The sequence below is a fragment of the Procambarus clarkii genome, chromosome 16, assembly GCF_040958095.1.
Source record: "Procambarus clarkii isolate CNS0578487 chromosome 16, FALCON_Pclarkii_2.0, whole genome shotgun sequence".
Lineage (NCBI taxonomy): Eukaryota > Metazoa > Arthropoda > Malacostraca > Decapoda > Cambaridae > Procambarus > Procambarus clarkii.
In genome coordinates, this window is record NC_091165.1 from 27,140,693 (window position 1) to 27,165,336 (window position 24,644).

Consider the following 24,644-nt stretch of genomic DNA (forward strand, 5'->3'; position numbering starts at 1 on the left):
CAACTGGCGGGCTCCGGTTCACTCAACTGGCGGGCTCCGGTTTACTAAACTGGCGGGCTCCGGGTGTTTGACTGGTCGGGCTCCGGGTGGGTGACTGTTCGGGCTCCAGGTGGGTGTCTGTCCAGCTTCGGGTGGGTTATTGGTAGGGCTTGGGGTGGGTTCTTGTTAGGTATTAGGGCTGGGTTCTTGGTAGGGCTTGGGGGTGGGTTCTTGGTAGGGTTTGGGGGTGGGTTCTTGGTAGGGCTTGGGGGTGGGTTCTTGGTAGGGTTTGGGGTTGGCTCCCGGTCAGGCTCGGGGTGGGCTCTTTCGGGATCGGGATAGGCTCTCGGGCTTGGGGAACCTCTGTAGGGCTCGGGGTAGGTTCTTGGTCGGGCTCAGGGTGGGTTCTCGGTAGGGCTCGGGGCAGGCTCCAGGTACTCAACTGACGGGTTCCAGTTCACTCAACTGGCGGGCTCCGGTTCACTCAGCTGGCGGGCTCCGGTTTACTAAACTGGCGGGCTCCGGGTGTTTGACTGGTCGGGCTCCGGGTGGGTGACTGTTTGGGCTCCAGGTGGGTGTCTGTCCAGCTTCGGGTGGGTTCTTGGTAGGGCTTGGGGTGGGTTCTTGGTAGGTATTGGGGCTGGGTTCTCGGTAGGGCTTTGGGCTGGGTTCTCGGTAGGGCTTGGGGGGTGGGTTCTCGGTAGGGTTTTGGGGGGTGGGTTCTCGGTAGGGTTTGGGAGGGTGGGTTCTCGGTAGGGCTTGGGGGGGTGGGTTCTCGGTAGGGCTTGGGGGAGTGAGTTCTCGGTAGGGCTTGGCGGGGTGGGTTCTCGGTAGGGCTTGGGGGGGTGGGTTCTCGGTAGGGCTTGTGGGGGGTGGGTTCTCGGTAGGGCTTGGGGGGGGGGGTTCTCGGTAGGGCTTGGGTGGGGGGTTCTCGGTAGGGCTTGGGGGGGTGGGTTCTCGGTAGGGCTTGGGGGGGTAGGTTCTCGGTAGGGCTTGGGGGGGGTGGGTTCTCGGTAGGGCTTGGGGGGTGGGTTCTCGGTAGGGGTCGGGGTGGGCTCTTTCGGGATCGGGATAGGCTCTCGGGCTTGGGGAACCTCTGTAGGGCTCGGGGTAGGTTCTTGGTCGGGCTCAGGGTGGGTTCTCGGTAGGGCTCGGGGCGGGCTCCAGGTACTCAACTGACGGGTTCCAGTTCACTCAACTGGCGGGCTCCGGTTCACTCAACTGGCGGGCTCCGGTTTACTAAACTGGCGGGCTCCGGGTGTTTGACTGGTCGGGCTCCGGGTGGGTGACTGTTCGGGCTCCAGGTGGGTGTCTGTCCAGCTTCGGGTGGGTTCTTGGTAGGGCTTGGGGTGGGTTCTTGGTAGGTATTAGGGCTGGGTTCTTGGTAGGGCTTAGGGGTGGGTTTTGGTAGGGCTTGGGGGGTGGGTTCTCGGTAGGGCTTGGGGGGTGGGTTCTCGGTAGGGCTTGGGGGGTGGGTTCTCGGTAGGGCTTGGGGGGTGGGTTCTCGGTAGGCTCTCGGGCTTGGGGAACCTCTGTAGGGCTCGGGGTAGGTTCTTGGTCGGGCTCAGCGTGGGTTCTCGGTAGGGCTCGGGGCGGGCTCCAGGTACTCAACTGACGGGTTCCAGTTCACTCAACTGGCGGGCTCCGGTTCACTCAACTGGCGGGCTCCGGTTTACTAAACTGGCGGGCTCCGGGTGTTTGACTGGTCGGGCTCCGGGTGGGTGACTGTTCGGGCTCCAGGTGGGTGTCTGTCCAGCTTCGGGTGGGTTATTGGTAGGGCTTGGGGTGGGTTCTTGTTAGGTATTAGGGCTGGGTTCTTGGTAGGGCTTGGGGGTGGGTTCTTGGTAGGGTTTGGGGGTGGGTTCTTGGTAGGGCTGGGGGGTGGGTTCTTGGTAGGGTTTGGGGTTGGCTCCCGGTCAGGCTCGGGGTGGGCTCTTTCGGGATCGGGATAGGCTCTCGGGCTTGGGGAACCTCTGTAGGGCTCGGGGTAGGTTCTTGGTCGGGCTCAGGGTGGGTTCTCGGTAGGGCTCGGGGCAGGCTCCAGGTACTCAACTGACGGGTTCCAGTTCACTCAACTGGCGGGCTCCGGTTCACTCAGCTGGCGGGCTCCGGTTTACTAAACTGGCGGGCTCCGGGTGTTTGACTGGTCGGGCTCCGGGTGGGTGACTGTTTGGGCTCCAGGTGGGTGTCTGTCCAGCTTCGGGTGGGTTCTTGGTAGGGCTTGGGGTGGGTTCTTGGTAGGTATTGGGGCTGGGTTCTCGGTAGGGCTTTGGGCTGGGTTCTCGGTAGGGCTTGGGGGGTGGGTTCTCGGTAGGGTTTTGGGGGGTGGGTTCTCGGTAGGGTTTGGGAGGGTGGGTTCTCGGTAGGGCTTGGGGGGGTGGGTTCTCGGTAGGGCTTGGGGGAGTGAGTTCTCGGTAGGGCTTGGCGGGGTGGGTTCTCGGTAGGGCTTGGGGGGGTGGGTTCTCGGTAGGGCTTGTGGGGGGTGGGTTCTCGGTAGGGCTTGGGGGGGGGGTTCTCGGTAGGGCTTGGGTGGGGGGTTCTCGGTAGGGCTTGGGGGGGTGGGTTCTCGGTAGGGCTTGGGGGGGTAGGTTCTCGGTAGGGCTTGGGGGGGGTGGGTTCTCGGTAGGGCTTGGGGGGTGGGTTCTCGGTAGGGGTCGGGGTGGGCTCTTTCGGGATCGGGATAGGCTCTCGGGCTTGGGGAACCTCTGTAGGGCTCGGGGTAGGTTCTTGGTCGGGCTCAGGGTGGGTTCTCGGTAGGGCTCGGGGCGGGCTCCAGGTACTCAACTGACGGGTTCCAGTTCACTCAACTGGCGGGCTCCGGTTCACTCAACTGGCGGGCTCCGGTTTACTAAACTGGCGGGCTCCGGGTGTTTGACTGGTCGGGCTCCGGGTGGGTGACTGTTCGGGCTCCAGGTGGGTGTCTGTCCAGCTTCGGGTGGGTTCTTGGTAGGGCTTGGGGTGGGTTCTTGGTAGGTATTAGGGCTGGGTTCTTGGTAGGGCTTAGGGGTGGGTTTTGGTAGGGCTTGGGGGGTGGGTTCTCGGTAGGGCTTGGGGGGTGGGTTCTCGGTAGGGCTTGGGGGGTGGGTTCTCGGTAGGGCTTGGGGGGTGGGTTCTCGGTAGGCTCTCGGGCTTGGGGAACCTCTGTAGGGCTCGGGGTAGGTTCTTGGTCGGGCTCAGCGTGGGTTCTCGGTAGGGCTCGGGGCGGGCTCCAGGTACTCAACTGACGGGTTCCAGTTCACTCAACTGGCGGGCTCCGGTTCACTCAACTGGCGGGCTCCGGTTTACTAAACTGGCGGGCTCCGGGTGTTTGACTGGTCGGGCTCCGGGTGGGTGACTGTTCGGGCTCCAGGTGGGTGTCTGTCCGGCTTCGGGTGGGTTCTTGGTAGGGCTTGGGGTGGGTTCTTGGTAGGGCTTGGGGGTGGGTTCTTGGTAGGGCTTGGGGGTGGGTTCTTGGTAGGGCTTGGGGGTGGGTTCTTGGTAGGGCTTGGGGGTGGGTTCTTGGTAGGGCTTGGGGGTGGGTTCTTGGTAGGGCTTGGGGGTGGGTTCTTAGTAGGGTTTGGGGTTGGCTCCCGGTCAGGCTCGGGGTGGGCTCTTTCGGGATCGGGATAGGCTCTCGGGCTTGGGGAACCTCTGTACGGCTCGGGGTAGGTTCTTGGTCGGGCTCAGGGTGGGTTCTCTGTAGGGCTCGGGGTGGGTTCTTGGTAGGGCTCAGGGCAGGTTCTCTGTAGGGATCAGGATGGGTTCTCGGTAGGGCTCGGGGCGGGCTCCAGGTACTCAACTGACGGGTTCCAGTTCACTCAACTGGCGGGCTCCGGTTCACTCAACTGGCGGGCTCCGGTTTACTAAACTGGCGGGCTCCGGGTGTTTGACTGGTCGGGCTCCGGGTGGGTGACTGTTCGGGCTCCAGGTGGGTGTCTGTCCGGCTTCGGGTGGGTTCTTGGTAGGGCTTGGGGGTGGGTTCTTGGTAGGGCTTGGGGGTGAGTTCTTGGTAGGGCTTGGGGGTGGGTTCTTGGTAGGGCTTGGGGGTGGGGTCTTGGGGGTGGGGTCTTGGTAGGGCTTGGGGTGGGGTCTTGGTAGGGCTTGGGGGTGGGGTCTTGGTAGGGCTTGGGGGTGGGGTCTTGGTAGGGCTTGGGGGTGGGGTCTTGGTAGGGCTTGGGGTGGGGTCTTGGTAGGGCTTGGGGGTGGGGTCTTGGTAGGGCTTGGGGTGGGGTCTTGGTAGGGCTTGGGGTGGGGTCTTGGTAGGGCTTGGGGGTGGGGTCTTGGTAGGGCTTGGGGTGGGGTCTTGGTAGGGCTTGGGGGTGGGGTCTTGGTAGGGCTTGGGGGTGGGGTCTTGGTAGGGCTTGGGGTGGGGTCTTGGTAGGGCTTAGGGTTGACTCCCGGTCAGGCTCGGGGTGGGCTCTTTCGGGTTTGGGTTGGGCTCTCGGGCTTGGGGAACCTTTGTAGGGCTTGGGGTAGGTTGTTGGTCGGGCTCGGGGTGGGTTCTCTGTAGGGATCGGGATGGGTTCTCGGTAGGGCTCGGGGCGGGCTCCAGGTACTCAACTGATGGGTTCCAGTTCACTCAACTGGCGGGCTCCGGTTCACTCAACTGGCGGGCTCCGGTTTACTAAACTGATGGGCTCTGGGTGTTTGACTGTTCGGGTTCCAGGTGGGTGTCTGTCCGGCTTCGGGTGGGTTCTTGGTAGGTCTTGGGGCTGGGTTCTTGGTAGGTCTTGGGGCTGGGTTCTTGGTAGGGCTTGAGGGTGGGTTCTTGGTAGGGCTTAGGGTTGGCTCTCGGTTGTCAAGCTCGGGGTGGGCTCTCGGGCTTGGGGTACCTCTGTAGGGCTCGGGGTAGGTTCTTGGTCGGGCTCAGGGTGGGTTCTCGGTAGGGCTCTGGGTGGGTTCTTGGTCGGGCTCGGGGCAGGCTCCAGGTACTCAACTGATGGGTTCCAGTTCATTCAACTGGCGGGCCCCGGTTCACTCAGCTGGCGGGCTCCGGGTGGGTGACTGTTCGGGCTCCAGGTGGGTGTCTGTCCGGCTTCGGGTGGGTTCTTGGTAGGGCATAGGGTTGGCTGCCCAGACAAGTACAAGGGGAATGTTGTCTACGCTTATGTCGACCGTGCTCTAAGCCACAGCTCAGGATGGAAGCAAGTCGATGAAGAACTCTGTAGGGTAAGGCAGGTCCTAGGCAACAACGGCTTCTCCAATGGTTTCGTTGAAGACATCATAAAAAGGAAGGTGAAACACCATGCAACCTCTGAAGAGTCAACTAACACAACACCTGTACCCCTATTAGACTATTTTACAGGAACTTCTTTTCCACAGCTCATAAAATGGAGGAAAGGGTCCTGAAAGATATTGTTAATAGGAACGTTATCCCTACAGACAAAAATCAGAAGATACAATTGACAATTTACTATAAAACCAAAAAAACAGCCAACCTACTCATGAAAAACTCTCCTGACACAAAGCAGAACGCCTTAAAGGAGACTAACGTCGTCTATACCTTCGAATGCCCACTTGGGGACTGTAAGCCTCAAAGAACTCAGTATATAGGCAAGACAACAACATCTCTTTCCAGGCGATTAACAATGCATAAGCAACAGGGCTCCATTAAGAAACATATCTCTTCCCACAACCAGGCCATCACCAGAGAAGTCTTAACAAACAACACAGAAATCATCGATAGATACAGCGATAGCAGGCAGCTTGACATCTGTGAGGCACTACACATCAAGAAGTCAACACCAGCAATCAACAGCCAATTGATGCACAACTATATTCTACCCACTTCAAGACTCCGTACCAATATAGAAGCATCAAGAGGAAGTATGGGTCAATAGGCCCTTTGCAGTTACTTCCATTCTTCCCTCTCATTTATCCAATTTATACCCATTGTTCTGTGTTCTGCGTTGGTCAAAAGTTTGTTCACCTCTTCCAAAACTGTTGCAACACATCACCTCACCCAAATGCGAGTATATAAGACAAGCTGTTTAATGTTAGCATAAGTAAAACTGTTTAGTGTTCTCAGGTTACAGTTGTGTGTAAACTAAAGTCTCTGAAAATGTAACAAGTTATTACGAAACGCGTTCAAGCCTCGCGTCAGACTAGAAATAAAAATGAATTTTGGAGAATTGATTTTTCAATTACCATCCACAGTAAAAAAGAAACATAAGAAATATTGAGAAAATTCGTGGTAGAATTATTAATCTTACCTTTTCGGTCATATTTAACAATATATACATTATATATAATATATATATATTACTCTTATTACAAATTCGGTACTTACCGCAGTTTGGATCTGGCAACCGAGGTCCCCGTGGCCCGGAACCCTCGGCCTCCACCAGCACTGTTGTGGACCAGCAGACGACATACAGGAGCAGCTCGCCAGCAACATTCCCACTCAAAATGCAGACGTCAAACAACAGCTCTGACCCACGGAGAGTGGATAAGATTGTTAGGTAAGTGAATGTAGGGGGGAAATTGTAGTGCAAGATGTTATTATTGTGTAATGATGAGGATCTGTGTGTGTGTGTGGGGGAGGAAGTTAGTAGGTCATCATATGGACAATTCGTTCTTATATAGGCATGGGTTTTCTTGTCTCTGTACAATGCTTTGGCATGATGTTTAAAGAATTACTTGTCTGTACACCTATATGGGTGGGATTTAGGGTATTATAGTTCGGTATTTTTGCTGTAGGGGGTATAGGTCATTACGTATACAAGATGCTTAGTTAGCAGACTTAAAACGATAATGATTAATGATAAAACAACCTAATCCATATAACATAACAAAGTCTAACTTAGTAGTACAGTTTTATCAGAAAACTAGCCTTGTTGAAATGATTTTTTACTCCCATTTTGTTTGGAGTTTGAAAAGAAATGGCGAGGGTTAAACAAAGCTCATTTATTTATTTATATACAAGAAGGTATATAAGATTTTTACTTAATTTTTAGTTTTGACAGATAAGACCATATTAAATCAGATAAGTCATACCACATACACGATGACTCGCAAACAAATGTTAAAACCTATCTAACCTAGGGTTTCCGGGTTCGATCCCCGGTGAAGGCAGAGACAAATGGGCAAAATGTTTTTCATCCTGATGCCCCTGTTACCTAGCAGTAAATAGGTACCTGGGAGTTAGACAGTTGCTACGGGCTGCTTCCTGGTGGGGGTGTAACAAAAAAGGAGGCCTGATCGAGGACCGGGCCGCGGGGACGCTAAGCCCCGAAATCATCTCAAGATAACCTAGCTCAACCCAACCTAAACTAACCGAACCAAGAATCAACCTAACCCAAACCAATGGAGTCCAGTACAGCTTAACCTAAGCTAATACATCCTACCATAACAGTATAGTGTATACGGTTTTAACAAACGGGAAAACGAGCATCGTCGAATTATTTCATGTCCAAAAAGTACCATCCATAAAGTTTGATACGTTAGGATGTATTAGCCAAGATTAGGCTGTGTTAGGCTTGGTTGGTTTGAGTTAGCCTGGGTAAGGTTAGGTAAATTTTCCAATCCATTGGTGAACAGTCATGTGTACAGAGTGACACATTATTACAGACCGTTTTACTAGTGATAAAAAAGCAATGTAGGACTAACACAACTATTGGAAAACAACAGTTGTGTTATCAGTGTATAGTAGTAATTAATAATTTTGCACAAAGTTTGCATAAAAATGTTAGGTGTTTCAAGTAACTCACTAGGTTCTGGTAGACCTTTCATGACCCGTATAAAGGCCAGGCTGTGTGTGAAGAACTGTTAAAACCATCAACAGGTAATATACAGAAATGTTTATTGAACTAAATGCAGCTGGCCGAAGCAGCCATTGACATGAAACTGTTAGCGGCCAGTTTCATGTTAGTTACGTATTTATGGAAACTCTCCATCAGCGACCACATAACCAGATTTTAAAATGCACTATAATCTTAATTTAAATATATTTTGTTATTACAGTACTGTATCTGGTTTTCTTTACAAAGTACAGTATTTATATCATCCTACCCACAACAGTTGTTTAATTTCCGAGTACCTGTTTACTGCTAGGTGAACAGAAGAATTAGGTGAAAGGAAATGTGCCCAGCCATATCTGTCCTGACTGGGAATTGAACCCAGGATCCCCAATTGGGAGTCAAGGGGGAAGGCAACCGATTTTTACCTGACTTTACCTGAGGGCCACTAACGTATTAGTGGCCTCGACGAGAACAGAAAAGCTTGTCCAAAGTCCCCTCATTTGCCTGTCTGGTTTGAAGTGTTGTTAGTGCTGTAGCCCTCAACTGTTCCTGGTATGAGAGTTGATTACACTGTGATACCCTCAACTATAATAAATTCTGTTTTCAGACAACATACAGCCTCTTTGCTCAAACCCCTGGACATACTAAACATTTAATCCGTACTCTTCATTCTCTTCACATTATAAACACTTGCAAAGCTCTGTTCCTTAATACTAACTCAGATTTTAAACTTCCGAATTGTATGAAATAAGAATGTTTGTGATGTTCTGCATGAACATCACTGCTGAAATATCTCTAAGATTCTCTATGCAGGTCTCTATATAGAGAGACCAAATGTGTGGAATTTCCTAACCCAATGTCTTCACTTTAGTATCCCACATTGTGCTAATTACTCATCTAGTGCTGTACTATCTACAAATGCACTCCATCAACATAATTTCTCATCACCCTTATTACTACCTTACCTCTCGCTTAACAATTAGCTTAGCTTAGATGTCACGCTATTGTGATTTCTGTGTATAATGAAGTAAGGGCGAAGAGGTAGAACGGCCTATTGACATAGCTCGAGTGCATGGGGGGAGTTGTGTAAAATCCTGGTTTGTCTCTCGGAGAGGCTGCAGGATCCAAGTAAATTCAGAAGAATTTCTGGTTGCAATTCTTATACCATGTCGTAGCTCAGTCGATTAAGGCAGCGTCTGGGATGCTCTTGGACGCAAGTTCGAATCCTCGTCACGGCCCCTTGTAGATTTGTTCTCTTAAGATTAACTGTTTCCCTTGTACAATAATTTAAAATTCACTGCAATTTTTGCGTTAGCTTTAAGATTTGCCTAAAATGCTATGCCTGTTAGTGGCTTTACAAGAATGTACAGATAATGGCGATTCATTTGTACAAATAACCCATTGTAGTGAATAATATTGTAGTGTCAGGGGGGGGCCTAACGGCTGAGTGGACAGCGCTCCGGATTTGTTTTCCTAAGGTTCCGGGTTTGATCCCCAGTGGAGGTGGAAACAAATGGGCAGAGTTTCTTTCACCCTGATGCCCCTGTTACCTAGCAGTAAATAAGTACCTGAGAGTTAGACAGCTGCTACTGGCTGCTTCCTGGGGGGGTGTAACAAAAAGGAGGCCTGGTCGAGGATTGGGCCACGGGGACGCTAAGCCCCGAAATCGTCTCAAGATAACCTCAAAATACTGTAGTGTAGTGATCAACACAGTCAGCTCACAATTGAAACGTTCGGGATTGATTTCTGCCGCAGGACAGGGACGTTTGGCACGTTTGCTTTTGCCCGATGCCTGTGTTCACCTAGCGGTAAATAAGTACCTAGGAGTTGGGCAACTATTGTTGGTTGCATCTTGGAAAAGACTAGTAGTTGGCCTAGAGGGGACCTTGATAAACCTAACTGGCTTTGTCCCAATGGGAAATCATACTTAAGTACGATACAAGTAAAAAACTTTTCAAAATCTTTTCTGTGGAGAGCCTTGTAGGCTCCAGGGAGCCTCTGGGCTCACCCAGAAAATGGTGTTTCATTACATTCAGTGCTGTATTTTTTTTTCAAATAATGTTACTTTTGTGAGGGTTTGTGTACAGTAATTATTGAACTTCATTGTTGTTTGTATTTGTAATATGTTCTCTCATCTTCCCTCCTGATTTTCCATAACTAATCACTTCTTGCAAAGAGAATTATAAAACCTGTGTTTATTGAATTCATTTTATTTGCCTTCTCACTCATGCTTTAATGTTACTTATTGATTACTTACTGATTACTTACTTATTTGATCAATAACACCTTACTGATACAGTAATAATAATAATACATTAATATTACATTTTTATACATACCAACTGCAATATAATGTAATTTGACCATTGACAGGTACAAACCATCAGCACAAGGGAGGGACTCCAGGGGCCCCTGGTGAAGATCCAACTACTGACTACATGAATGTACTAGGCATGATCTTCAGCATGTGTGGTCTAATGATGAGAGTAAGTTTTGGGTTTCTGGCATTATAGGGTCTGTTCTGAAGCCCACGGTATCATCCCTATTGTCTACCACTATCATCCCTATTCATCCTGGCACTAGCTTGCTCAGTTTTTTTTGTTTTCAACTCATATTTTATGAACTTCTGTATATTGTATGTAAGTGATGTTGGCATTCATGGGAACATTTTCTGTGGGAGCCATGCTTTTTGTATTGTTTATATTCATGCTTCACTTGTCAGTTTAAGGCACCCATCTTGTGTGCCCTTAGCTGTTCATTCATTCTGATTTAGTTTCTAAACTCTCTGCCTTGTAGCTAGTTTGTATTACCCATTCCCACCAGTAATATTTTTCAAGATTCTGGGTGTTGTCCTAGTCAGGGCTTCTCCTTTTGAGTTGCCATTACATCAGTACTGCTTGGGACTAGGTCCACGTGGCCAGGCCTGTTGCTGGGTATTTTAGTGTGTGTTATGTCTGATTCTGACTCGTGTGCCATGTTGGTGCCTTGCATCATCTTCTGTGTGTACAGTTGGAGTCACACTAATAATACTTCAATACCTGTCACATAGGTCTGATCTTTCTAGTTTTTTAATTGATAGGAGGTTGGAGAACCGTCAACTCAACCCTTGTGACTAACATGGATGTCCATTATTCGGTAATTATTGTGCCGAAGATTGTAATTAAGTCAAAATACATTTTCACTTTACTGAAAAATTTATGGCATGAGCGTGAAGTGAGCCAAAAGTGTGACAAAGCAACAGCAGTCGGCTGAATGCTGGGCATGGGGGAAGAGGGAGGGAGGGTGTGAGACTATCCCTTCCTCATTTCCTCTCTCAAGCTTGGTGAAAAAGTTCTCTCCTTTTGAATGTTTGGTTTCAATAAAGTTGTGTGTGTGTACATCTATAATTTTAATACCAAATTATCCGTGATCAGTATCATATGCCATAATCAAGACGCATCATAAAAGAATTTTTTGCGAATAATTTATTAATAATAATAATTCATTGTGTTGGAGGACTGGCAGCCAGGTTATACATACAGTACATGTTAGGTTTGTATCCAGGTTCCCCCCCCCCTTTCCCCCCTATCCCTAGGGTCTAATTACTGACCCTCCCCAGTATGCAACCCCACAATAAGCTGACTGACTTTTGGGTACCTATTTCCTGCTAGGTGAACAGGTACATTAGGTGATAGGATACACACCCGCCATTTCTATCTTGCCTGGGATTTGAACCCAGAATTCTAGATTGCGAGTCAAGAACGAACTCGACTATACTACCGGTACCCTCAATTTACTGGGATTTATGTCAAGAATGGTTGAGTTTGTGTAAATCCTGGTCATTATGTTATGTTGGGACCACCAATAATTGTCATATACTGTAATTATGATTTTTAAATGGAATTGTTTGCCAATGATTGCTCTATCATATGCCATTGTCAAAATGATAAGTACATACTGTAATAGATCATGTTGGACCACAAATTTTAGATCCATTTGGCATAGGGTCTCCATTTTTGTGCAACTCTGGAGCTCTTCTCAGTGTTACCTTGAGGTGCTTCCGGGGCTTAGCGTCCCCGTGGCCCGGTCGTCGACCAGGCCTCCTGGTTGCCGGACTGATCAACCAGGCTGTTGGATGCGGCTGCTCGCAGCCTGACGTATGAGTCACAGCCTGGTTGATCAGGTGTAATTATGTTTAGAGCAGGGTTCTTCCCAGCTGGTTTCACCATTTGTGTTGTCTTCAAAGATTGCCTTGATAGAATTGCTCTAGTTGTTTGAGCTGCTGCTGTGGGATGTGGTTGCATATTTACACTATATGCGGCCTGTCGTGCTTTCCAGCGTGCAGTTCTAGATCATCAGGAATCTTCTTAGTTGTATTCCTTGCGGTTTGCCTCTCTTTTTACACCCTTTCTACTTTCTGGAGGGAAAGGGAAGGGAAGGGAATTATTAGGAGAAATCACTAAATCATTATAACTATATAACATTTGGAAGGGATCAATATAAGGATTTTTGATGGGACATGGGGACGAAATTGTGCCCAACCACTTGGGCAGTCGGGGATTGAAAACCGGCTTGCAAAAAAATGGGCCTTCACTCTACTGTCTAGCCCAAGTGGTTGGGCGGGAAGGGAAGGTAGATCAATCTTTGATAGCTGGCAGTGCAGTATTTTAGCCTCAGTCTGCTTCAGTTGAGTTCTTCGGATCCAGCTTTGGGCCATGTGTAGATCCATATCTCCTGGTTCCTGGCTGGGGTAGGGGTTCTAGTGCATCGATCGCTCTGGACAGTGCTCCTGTTCACCCTTCGTTTTTGAAGTGTTGACCTTTTAGGCAAGTTGATTGAAACCTCAGGTAACCTCAGGGCTGTCATCTGGTGGAAGATGGGTAAATCAAGGGCCTACCAGAAAAAGATGTTTAATTATACAGTATTCAATGCTTAATTTTCACATATATAGTACAGTACATGTTTTAAGTAAATAATATCAGACTTTATCTTGGATCATTTTCTTATTTAGGGTTTTAATCTTATAATACTTATATTGAGGAATGTGATTTCTACTCACTTTATGAATTTTAATCCTCCAAATACTGTATTATTAAAACTATGATTATAGAAATTTTAGACATTGTTGTTATAAATGATACTCTATAGTGAACTCATTATTTCTTACTTGCAGTTGAAGTGGTGTGCTTGGGTTGCGCTATACTGCTCCTGCATCAGCTTTGCCAACTCGAGAGTCAATGACGATACGAAACAAATGCTCAGCAGCTTCATGTAAGGTTTATCTTGTTTTCTTCTGAAATTTGTATATTACTAAACCCATAAAGGTACAACCTGTCCTCATAGCATGTCACATTTTAACATATACTTTACTTTACACAAGGCCAAAACCTAGTGTACTAAGGCAAATAAACATTGCGACGGGGTAAATACCCTAACTGTGCAACCTGTCCTCTTACAAATTACGTCTGAATTTGGTCGTTTGCCCATATGGCCGAAAATGGACGTAATTTAAAAATAAAAAATTAAAATAAATTTTGGATTTTGTTTCAAAACAGTAAGTTAAGGGTCCTCTCGTAGGTTAGGAGGGCAGGAAATTGTCCTCAAGTTTCAAAAGCTATGAAAAACGTTAAATGAAAGTTTCCTCTCCTAACCTTTCCAAGTAAGCCAGAGGACTTAGAGAAAACGCGACAGTATGTCACTTTCGTGAGCCAATTTCATTTCAAATTACGTTCATTTTTGGATATAGCATGCAATCGAACGAAAAGCGACGTTATTTTCAAGAGGACAGGTTGAACCATGATGTGCCTGACCACCATCATATGGTGGGTCAGGTCACCTAAAGTCCCAGCTAGCCTGCCATCCCCGCTCGTTGAGCCAAATGGAACCCCCAAATATTCTATAAGGAAGAGAACAGGACTGGGAGGTGAGCGATTGACTACATGCCTGAAAAGGGCATTTCATTACCTGGATCTGGATTTGTACCTGGATAAGGGGGTTCTGGGATTTCTTTTCTCCAAGCCTGGCCTGGGCCAGGCATGACGTGCAAGATCTTGGTCCAGTAGACTGTTGCTTGGAGTGGCCTGCAGGGCCATATTCCCACTTACAATCTAGTTAGTCCAGCACTTCTTGCAGGAAACTCTAATTTTTTCTTGAAGAAATACTTTTGTTCCAGCCATACTTATTTTATTTGCTGTGAGGATATTAAGGAGGGGTGGTCCTTTGATATTCATACAGTGTTCTATGATTGTTCCTGTGGCACCTTTATTCTTCACTTGGGCTATTCTGCATTTCCTACCATATTGTTCGCTCCACTACCTTACCTTACCTTGAGGTTACCTTGAGGTGCTTCCGGGGCTTAGCGTCCCCGCGGCCCGGTCGTCGACCAGGCCTCTTGGTTGCTGAACTGATCAACCAGGCTGTTGGACGCGGCTGCTCGCAGCCTGACGTATGAGTCACAGCCTGGTTGATCAGGTATCCTTTGGAGGTGCTTATCCAGTTCTCTCTTGAACACTGTGAGGGGTCGGCCAGTTATGCCCCTTATGTGTAGCGGAAGCGTGTTGAACAGTCTCGGGCCTCTGATGTTGATAGAGTTCTCTCTCGGAGTACTTGTTGCACCTCCGCTTTTCAACGGGGGTATTCTGCACATCCTTCCATGTCTTCTGGTCTCATGTGATGTTATTTCTGTGTGCAGGTTTGGGACCAGCCCCTCTAATATTTTCCACGTGTAAATTATTATGTATCTCTCCCGCCTGCGCTCAAGGGAGTACAGATTTAGGCTCTTTAGTCGGTCCCAATAGTTTAGATGTTTTACTGAGTGGATTCTAGCAGTAAAGGATCTCTGCACACTCTCCAGGTCAGCAATTTCTCCAGCTTTGAAAGGGGCTGTCATTGTGCAGCAGTACTCCACTCTAGAGAGCACAAGCGTTTTGAAAAGTATCATCATCGGTATAGCATCTGTTATTATAATGTGCAAATTTTGGACCTGGATATTCATAGTGTTCTATGACTGTTTCTGTGGCACATTTTTTCTTCACTTGCGCTATTCTGCATTTCCTACCATATTGTTCGCTCCACTATGTTATAATACTGTGCAAATTTTGGACTTGGAGTTCAGTCCATGTATACAGTACATGATACCTCTCTTGTCTCCTTTCCAGAGTACATTTTGGGAGCTTCAAATGGTCCCAATAATTTATGTACTTTATTGTGTTTGTGTGCTGAGTATGTCCTCTGTATTCCCTGTGTTTCAACAATCTCTCTTGCTCTGATTTGTTATTTTTGGGAGAGCCCTGTCAGTAGTTTTCTGAGCTTACTTGTCAGTCACTATAGCATTGACTTCATGATTTTCCTAAGGGTGACAACACTTGCATAATTGTCTTTTGTTATTGAATGTAATTTAAATTACATTAATCCAACCCATTGTTACTGGCTAATAGTTCTGATTTTCAAAGTAAATTATCATAATTAAACAAATATACTTTTATTTGCTTGTCACAAATAATTTACTAATTATATTAACATTTCAGGTTGTCCATTTCTGCAGTTGTGATGTCCTACCTTCAAAACCCACAGCCAATGACACCTCCATGGTCCAATATATAAACAGTTCTATATTATAGATTGTTTTTGGTTGAATGGAAATGTATAATTGCCTCACCATACTTGTATTAAAATTGTACTGCTGAATGACAGTGACAATTTTAGTTTTAATAAACTAGCTAATGGTGCCAGGTTTGTATTATGATGTGCAATATGGAACAGTGCCAACATTTGATGATGTGCATGAGTTACAAAATGGCTTGGTTTGTTAATCTTTTAATTTGTGTAGCCTGCACTATATAATTCTTGTTATACTTCCCATCCAAAAGTTTCTTGTAAGCAGCTTGTCTTTTTTTTTTCTTTAACAAATGGACAAATTTGTATTGTCCCATAACATTATCATGCCATTCATGCCAGTGTAAAAGGCAATAGCATGAAGGTCAAAGCTTGAAATATCCTGGAATATGAAGTACCATACGAGTTGATCCTCGAGTGACAACCACATTAGTACAGTAGATAGCCTCCATATTAGACATAAAAGGAAGACTTGATCACCACGTTAGAAATAGAAGAGTGAAAGGGAATTGGGAGTGGAATGGTAGGCAGTCAGTATGGGGGAAGGGAGACTTTTGGAGTACAGTACAGTACTGTCTATTCAGTAGAGCCAGGCTGTCACCTGATCGGATGACAGGCAAAGTTATCAGTCACTAGCACTGATTTTATAGTTTTCTTCGAGGTGACATCAACTGCATAATATCTTTTTGATCATGAAATTACATTAACTCCAACCAGTTACTGCTGGCTAATAATTCTTAGACATAAAGGAAAGAGGACAAATCAGAAGAGCATGTTAAGATAGGGCTACCTGAATAGGTTTCAGTTGTGGTTACTCCATCAGAGGGGCGTTCATGGGGATAAAGACAGATTCTACAGTAAATTGTTAAATATGTACTTTTGTATTTCATAGTAAACCTTTTACCATAATATATAATTATCTTCTTTCAATAGTGCATTTGTCATGTTGAATTATATGGTATATCAGGATTTTATCGGTACTACCTTGTTGACTGCGTGTTCCTCCCGTTACTATACTGTATACAGTATCTCTCCTTCCCATTACAGTATTACGCTGAGATGTATCAGTAAGGTGGTTGGGCTCACTGGCTCAAGCAAAGAATATTCACTATACAATACTATATTGAATATAAATTCAGTGGATTTTGTACTACATGGGAACCTGGTCCAAGATAGGGATTTTAATCTAGCCAGTGACCTGTACAATGAATTTGGCATCTAGATAATGCAGAATTCCTCCAAGACTGATAATTTTAAATTAATATTACTAAAAAATTCAAACAGTGCTTTTTCCATGGGATTCCTGCATCAAATTATGCACAAATGTATGTCCTATCATGTGCACAAATAAAGGGTGAATGCTGTGGATCTTGTTGTCCATTAAAATCTGTACAATAAAGCTTTCAGTCACATGCCATCCCTAAGGTGTGGCGTTGTTTACAATTTCCCATTTAGAATCCTTTCATTAGAAAGTATTTACACCACAGTATTGTATGTCGAACATAAAAAAATATTAAATGTATAAAGATATTGTACACAATGTGATAAATCAATGATATAATCTTTAGAGCAGGACAGCACGATCGAACCAATGTTGTGGATAACCACAGATGTGCACCTTAACCCATGGACTAGGATGTGCAAAAAGTTACACGACCTGTTGGCCTCCTTATGGACTCAGCACATCGCTCTAGCTCATGACTCTCTGTTTTCATCTCTTGTATATACAAACTATGACTTTTTTCGATTACTATTATAATTAATAATATGAGATATAAAAGTTTTTACACAAAATGGTTAAATTCTGCCATTAAATGGACTTTGTCTGGTATACATACAAACATACACCAATTTATTACCATTCATCCATTATTAATTTCAAATGTAATGTATGCTGTCTAGTTTATTCCTCTCGCCATTACTTGTATTTATATTTACACGTTTCTGTGCTAGGAAGAAAACTCTGCATTGAATTGGGACTAATTTATTAAATAATATTATTTAGTATTAATTAATATTTACAATTATTATTAATTACAATTATTTATAGCTTAGTTACTTTCATGTAACTCGCAATCGTACATTCTTAACATTAATAGCCCAAATTAGCACATCTTGCTTTTAAATTAGCCCAAAAAGTAGCAAGTAGCGAAATTAAAAATTTGGGAGCGCGTGGCTCTCAAAAGTAGCCCAATTCGCTATTTGTAGCCCAATCTGGCAACACTGAGACTGGTAGGTATCCCTGGGAATATGTTCCATCAGCTGACTATAAAAATCCAAGAATTTAGAACTACCCAATCACTTGGGGTGGACGGTAGAGCGACGGTCTCTCTTCATGCAGGTCGGCGTTCAATTCCAGACCGTCCAAGTGGTTGGGCACCATTCCTTCCCCTCCCCTCTCCCATCCATAATCCTTATCCTGACCCCTTCCCAGTGCTATATAGTCGTAATGGCTTGGCGCTTTCTCCTGATAGTTAAGAACATAAGAACAAAAGTATCTGCAGAAGGCCTATTGGCCCAGACGAGAAGTTCCATAGTTCCTTTCTTCGACCATTAATGTTCTAGAAATGTTCCGGATCCCCAAGTCTAGGGCTGCCCGCAGCTACTTACCATATGTCAAGTGCTCACTTGTAGTGCAAGTTGGGGGTTGCAGACTTTACATGTAAACTAGGCACTAGCATATCATTACCCCTGGAAATTCTTATCTATTCTTTTCTATGCCCTCTGTGTATACAGAATATATTTTATACATACTGTACTGGCTGTGCCACTCAATTACCTCTGGCATTGTTTTTAATTATAGTATTAAGCTGATTGCGAGTACTGCAACATTGCTTCGGCTAGCTGGCACTAGGCACGGTTAATGTCCTACGACTTATTCCCTTAGTTGCATCTTTGCAGTACTGGCATTCTACTCAGTCATGTTACACGACATCTTTTATATTGTGGTACAGCAGTTGCTCTGTAAACATTATTTAATAAATTAAGATCCTCCCACTCCTGGCTTGTTTTTTCTCCCCGATCAGAAATGTTCATTTTCTGTCCAGGGGGAGAAAGATACTGGCAGTATGGGGCGTTAAAGTTTATTGAAGATTAAATTCTGCAGAACATGTAAATATATAAAGTTCACATAAAGTAAGTAATTATATAAAGTTTATATTAAACACGGTTTATATTATAGACTTAACAAAGTTGATATTATATAAAACTTAATATTGAACATGTAAATATACAAAGTTTCAAATATAATTTAAGGGATATATAACGTTTATATTAAAATATATAAAGTAAATATATAAAGTAAATATATAAAGTAAGAATTAACAGTAACAATTCCAAGGACTAGATTTAACTTAAAAGGTACACCCGTAGTAAGTATGAGACCTTAGCCTATAGTGACATGGAAACTAATTCTGCAGAAACCTAAAGGTTAACTGGTACTAGAATTAAGGCCGAGTGCAAATGTGTAGTAATTATATAACACTAGGATATAACAGGCAGGACACAAAGAATAACTAATAAGTGAGAGACCACATAACACGTAATGTACCCGGCCAAGAGGCCGTAAAAGACCTAATGGATAAGGGAAGGGGGTGTGACTACAAGTAGGGCTTACTAGCACCTAGACTGGGCAAAGTATTAGCTGCGGACAGCGGGACACTTGGGGACCGGCGCTGCACCCCCCTTCCCACATGCAGTGGGGAGACAATCGGGACATCTGTGCAAAGCATGACGGGGGTACAAAAGCAGCCGCTTGCAAAGGGGGGGAGGGTGGGATTTTGCGAGGGCAGCGGCGAGGGCAGGCGGAGTGAGGCGGAGCCCCGTTGTGCGCCCGTATTTATACGGCCCCAAACTGCCCGCGCAACGCGCTGCACAATTGTTTCTTTCTCCCCCGCCAGAAACATCCCCGCTTGTGATGCAAGCAGTGACCATATATTTTATCCGGGATGACATTCCCCAAATCATAGCAGAGTATCAAAAGTTTGCCCACTGTGCAAACTTTGTATTATAGTAGACATGCTGTCTGTAAGCTTACTCTACCTCCAAGCTTACTTGCTGTAAAAGAACATTTAATTTATATAAAACTAGGCGTGTATGCCTTCAGTTTATATATAGGAGGAGAGGTATACCTCTCAAGTGTATATATAGATATAGCTATTCTGAAATAGTTAACAAAAGAAAAGATGTGTCTTGTCGAGAATTGAGTTTAGTGGACTCATTGTCAAGTGTAGCGGATCTGATGTCGAATGTAGCATGTTTGGTGTCGAGTGTAGCGGATCTGTTGGCGAGTGTAAGGGATTTGGTGGCGAGTGTAGCTGATCTGTAGCTGAGCTTTTACATCATTCAAAATCAATACTAAAAAGTACCTAATTTCATCTTCATAGTTTTTCACTTTTTGCCTTAAAATTGCACTGTATCAATTGCTACCCAATCTCCTAACCTTTATGTTCCCAATTTGAACATCTTTACCATTGTGATCATTGCTGTTTTCTTATATGTGCTGCCAATCTGTTGTATGGTGTTTATAAATCTTGTTTATCTGTATCTTTTGCTACCCAGTCTCCCAATTTTTATGTACTCATTCTGAACATCTTTACCATTGTGATCATTGCTGTCTTATATGTGCTGTCAATCTGCTGTATGGTGTCTATTAATCTTGTTTAAATTACTAATCAAGCTGTCAATGTAATCAATCAGAGCTTTAATATAACAATGTGCTTTAATATACTTACTTATCTCTCTCATCTCATCTCATTTTTCTCTTGTAATGTATCTTTATCATTTATCAATTCTGATTGAAATTACCTACTTAAAATTATCTGCTAGATTAAGGACCTGCCCGAAACGCTGCGCGTACTAGTGGCTTTACAAGAATGTAAATACTGTACTATCCAATGTATTCTCACAAACCCAATGTGCCTTCTTGTATATATATAAATAAATAAATAAATAAATCTGTTAGCAAGTGTAGCGGATCTGTTAGCGAGTGTAGCGGATCAGCGGGCAGCATCAGCAGCAGATGTTTGGCCGTGTTGTTGCTGACACAGGGACACGTTGTGGCTGCTCAGGGCATCATGGTAATTGTGTTGCTGGTTAACACTGGCTGACATAAATATTTCTAGTATCTTAACACCAGTTCACTAGTGGATAAGACCTAGAGTTTGCGTAGCAACACATAGAGTATACATAGACTCCCGCTAGCGGGAGTTGCATGTGGGTTTGCTAAGAGTTGAAGTGCATGGGGTTCATGCAAGCAGGGTCATTAGAGTCTGTAATACAGTACTATGTATGTCTCACGTTTATTCCGTGGTCACCTAAGTAGTTACCAATGAAGTGACGAGCACATCATTCACAGTGACACGTTCATTACACTTCACAAGATTATTTTCAGAATTTGTTTACATGCAGATTAATAAACAAGTGTTACGTAGGGTTACCATAAAATTCTGGTAATATGTAATATATGAATATTAAGAAAATATTTGGGTCTTTGCACCAGTATTTATACACGCACAAAAAAAATGCATTGTGTGGTGCATTATATTATTCATTGTGTTGGGGGACAGGCAGCCAGTTTATGCATACAATATATGATAGGCTTATATTGAGGTCCTCTGCTTCCCCCCCCTTCCCCCAGGGTGCCCAGGATGCAGCCCCTGTTGCATCGTGGGTCAACAAGTTGACTAACTCCTGGGTACCTATTTATTGCTAGGTGGACAGGAGCATGAGGTGAAAGGAAATGCCCAACTATTTCTGTGCTGCATGGAATTCGAACCTGGAATTCTCAATTGTGATTTGAGAATGAGCTCGACAGTATTACTGGGACCCTTTTTATCTATATAACAAGTACTGTATATCTTTATACTTGGCTAAGTATCTTTGAAAAAGCAACAATGCCTCAGAAATGAGGTTTAGGTATTTAAAATTTACTGATCCCCATATATTTAGGCCTAGCCTAGCAAGTTCTTACATTTAATCAGCAATTCTTTAGTTTAATTCCTTGTGTACCCACACATAGGCTGGTTTCTTTACAGTGTATGTTTTTAACTTTTATTTTTCACAAGTGTCTGAGCTACATTTTAAGCACTTGGCTTCCCATTCTTTCATTCTACTATGGAAAGTATCTGCAGTAAACTTATGCTCACATTTTAGCATTGATTAATAGTAATAAACAAAAATAGCTCTTAAGAAAACTCCACCATGCATGGTATACCTTGAGGTGCTTCCGGGACTTAGCATCCCTGCAGCCCGGTCGTCGACCAGGCCTCCTCCCTATACACTTGAAAAAAGCACTGAAATAGCAAAACCAGGTAAGATGAAGAATTAACATGGATAAATAGGTTATAGCATTAATATTGACACGTTATGTATTATGGCTAGATTGTAATAATGCTGACTGACACGTTTGGTGTTTGAACTTGCTTAAAAAAAAAATGGGGGGAAATAGTTATGGAGGCAAAGATAGAGAAATATATTTTTGGGCTTGGATACTAATGAGTTTGATCAAGCAGTTTACAAGCAAGTGAATTCCTGCCTGAATGAAACTCTTAAGTGTCCAAACCAGATGCAACAAGAATCCATTCTGTTAAAACACTCATTACATTCAGTTGCAACTGAAAATAATGGGTGTCTTCTGTAGTGAGGCCATGCTCTCACTGGACTATGACTTTAGTACTACTGTAATATGTAAACAAAAATCTACAAAATGTATAAAAACAAAATTTAAAAGCAAAATTTTTTATCAATGTATGCAAAGGTATGACCTATCGTAAAAAATACTGTACTGTACAAAATTTGCATTAAAGTGAAAAATGACAAAATTGGAATACGTACACGTACAACAGATTTTCAGTTATGAGGGAAATTTACAGTATGTATCTCCTGTTCAAGTAGGAGTACAATACATTTTTACATCCGGTAGTTATAGGAGTAGACAACTTCTCACTCCTGTTAACAGGCCAAGAACTTTCCCTTCCCATAGCTTGTGGTAAACCTTACCCTCAAACAGGACATGCAATTGGTTAACAACCAGGTACCCAATTACTGCTGGGTGTAAAGGAGTGAACAATTAAGGATTGGCACCCAGTCAGTCCTCTCTGGCCAAGACTCAAACCCTGACCAATTTACTTGTGGGGCGAGTGTGTTACCACAATGCCACCAGGGACTGTACACTTAACTGTACTGTTAGCCATAATATTGATGATCTTTAAGGTAAGTAAAAAGAATTAATTAAATGTATATATATATATATATGTATTAAGTAAGAAATGATTGCTTATGTATTACAATACTGTATTTAAGAATGCCAAGAGAAAGAGAGGTGTTCTGTCACTTCTAGTAAGAAAGCCTTTCAAAATTTGGTAATGGATGTACACATGTACAAAATTTGGTAAGGGACATACTTTACATACAGTATACTGTACTATACATACATATAGTATATAATAATTCATTGTGTCGGGGGACAGGCAGCCAGAGTGTATTAATACATGTTAGACTTATATTGAGGTCCACTTTCCCCATGGTCGAATTACTGACCCTGCTCAGGATGCAACCCCACAACAAGCCGACTAACTCTCTTGAGTACTTACTGCAAGGTGAACAGAGGCATTAGGTGATAGGAAATGCTCTCAACAATTTCTGTCCCGCCTGCAATTCGAACCCGGAATTCTTGATTGTGTTGGGGGGGACAGGAAGCCAGGTTATACATAAAGTAGATGTTAGGCTTATACTGAGCCCCCCCCCCCCCAAGAGTCAAACTATTGAACTGTTCCCGCCCAGGATGCAACCCCACAATGCACTAACTAATGCCTCGGTACCTATTTACTGCTTGGTGGATAGGGGCATGAGGGAAAAGGAAATGCACCCAGCCATTTCTGTGCCTCCTGGGATTCAAACCCGGAATTCTCTATTGAGGGTTGAGAACGAACCAGACTGTACTACTGGGACCCTCTGTAACACATATATACTGGTACAGTGCATACATATAGTACCTGTACATACATTTTACAGGTGCATGTGGTAGTGGGGGGTGAGGGTGCATGTGGTAGTGGGGGGGAGGGTGCATGTGGTAGTGGGGGGTGAGGGTGCATGTGGTAGTGGGGGGTGAGGGTGCATGTGGTAGTGGGGGGGAGGGTGCATGTGGTAGTGGGGGGTGAGGGTGCATGTGGTAGTGGGGGGTGAGGGTGCATGTGGTAGTGGGGGGGTGAGGGTGCATGTGGTAGTGGGGGGGAGGGTGCATGTGGTAGTGGGGGGGGGGGTGAGGGTGTATGTGGTAGTTGGAGGGAGGGTGAGAGTGAAGAGAAAGTGAGGGTGAGAGTGAGGGGAAGAAAGTAAAAGTGAGGAAAAGTGAGTGAGGGATCTTAAATCTAGCAGTTCAGGAAGTGGGTGAATGAGATAATTTTATTCTGTTTTAGAACAGTAACTAAAGAAGAAATATGCAACTGCAAATTACATGGCCACATATAGTATATACTTTGTTGTGAAAAAGGGCAGAGGCAGAGCAGCAGTTGAGTGGGAGTGGGAGGAGGAAAGTCCCTTATAGTGCTGATCAAGATCTTCTGCCTTGCAAAAAGCTGCTGCCATCAGCACCCACCAACCTACCCATCCACACTCAGTCATCCAAGGCAATTGGACAACTGAGCATCAACCCCTGCACATTGAGCAGACAGTATATTAATTTCAAACTTATCAAAACCATTTAATTGTCTATTTGAATTAGTGTTTGTAATGTAGGAATTATCAAGTTTAATTATCATTAAAGAAATCCTATATGGTAATTGCTTGAATACAATTCTTTATCTGAAATATAATTGGAAATTGTTAAACTTGCTTTTATCCAATTTAATACAGCAAACTGCTACTTTCCTGCTCAATTTGTCTGAAAAAAAGCAATGATGGATGACTATCAGGAGTTTGATCGATATTGGGAGAGAGACGACTTTTTTAGTTTTGGCTCCCTCCCAAAGTGTCAGTGCCATTATGACTATGAGGATTTTATCATGCATGAGGTATGTGAATTTGTAAACAAATTAGGTACGACTCTAATTTGTAGTTGATAAGTATTTACAGGTAATGTGTGTTGTATATTGTACAGTTACTGTATTTTGATGTATTATTAGTTGGCTTTCTTAATTTAAATACTGTACAGTACAGTATTTTATATTATTATACTAACATTTTCATGCACAGAATTATTACAGAATTTTTAATATGCACTGTGTATAGTATAAAATTGCCTTTGGGCCTTCAAAAATCCAAATATCATGACAGTGCATTATTATGCACAGAAAATTACTAATATAGTATAAAATTCTTGGATACAGTAATACTTAGTGACTTACTATAAATGTA

General features: G+C 44.5%; 2 protein-coding genes across 3 annotated transcripts in view; both read left to right on the forward strand.

Moving 5' to 3' along the window:
* LOC123762432 (uncharacterized) overlaps positions 1-17,305 on the forward strand; it is a 26,420-nt gene extending 9,115 nt beyond the window's left edge. Inside the window, exons 3-6 of the mRNA XM_069325589.1 lie at positions 6,253-6,419; positions 10,071-10,183; positions 12,850-12,947; positions 15,203-17,305. Coding sequence (XP_069181690.1) covers positions 6,253-6,419; positions 10,071-10,183; positions 12,850-12,947; positions 15,203-15,278 — 454 coding nt within the window. The 3' untranslated portion in view covers positions 15,279-17,305. The remainder of the gene's footprint in view (positions 1-6,252; positions 6,420-10,070; positions 10,184-12,849; positions 12,948-15,202) is intronic.
* A 3,048-nt stretch (positions 17,306-20,353) lies between these two features.
* LOC123759990 (gem-associated protein 5) overlaps positions 20,354-24,644 on the forward strand; it is a 37,643-nt gene continuing 33,352 nt past the window's right edge. The window contains exons 1-2 of one of the 2 annotated variants that reach the window (XM_069325368.1): positions 20,354-20,368; positions 24,144-24,301. In XM_069325368.1, the coding sequence (XP_069181469.1) occupies positions 24,185-24,301 (117 nt within the window). In that variant the 5' untranslated portion in view covers positions 20,354-20,368; positions 24,144-24,184. Of the gene's footprint in view, positions 20,369-23,911; positions 23,962-24,143; positions 24,302-24,644 lie in introns of those variants that run through there. The other variant, XM_045745291.2, reaches the window with a different exon arrangement.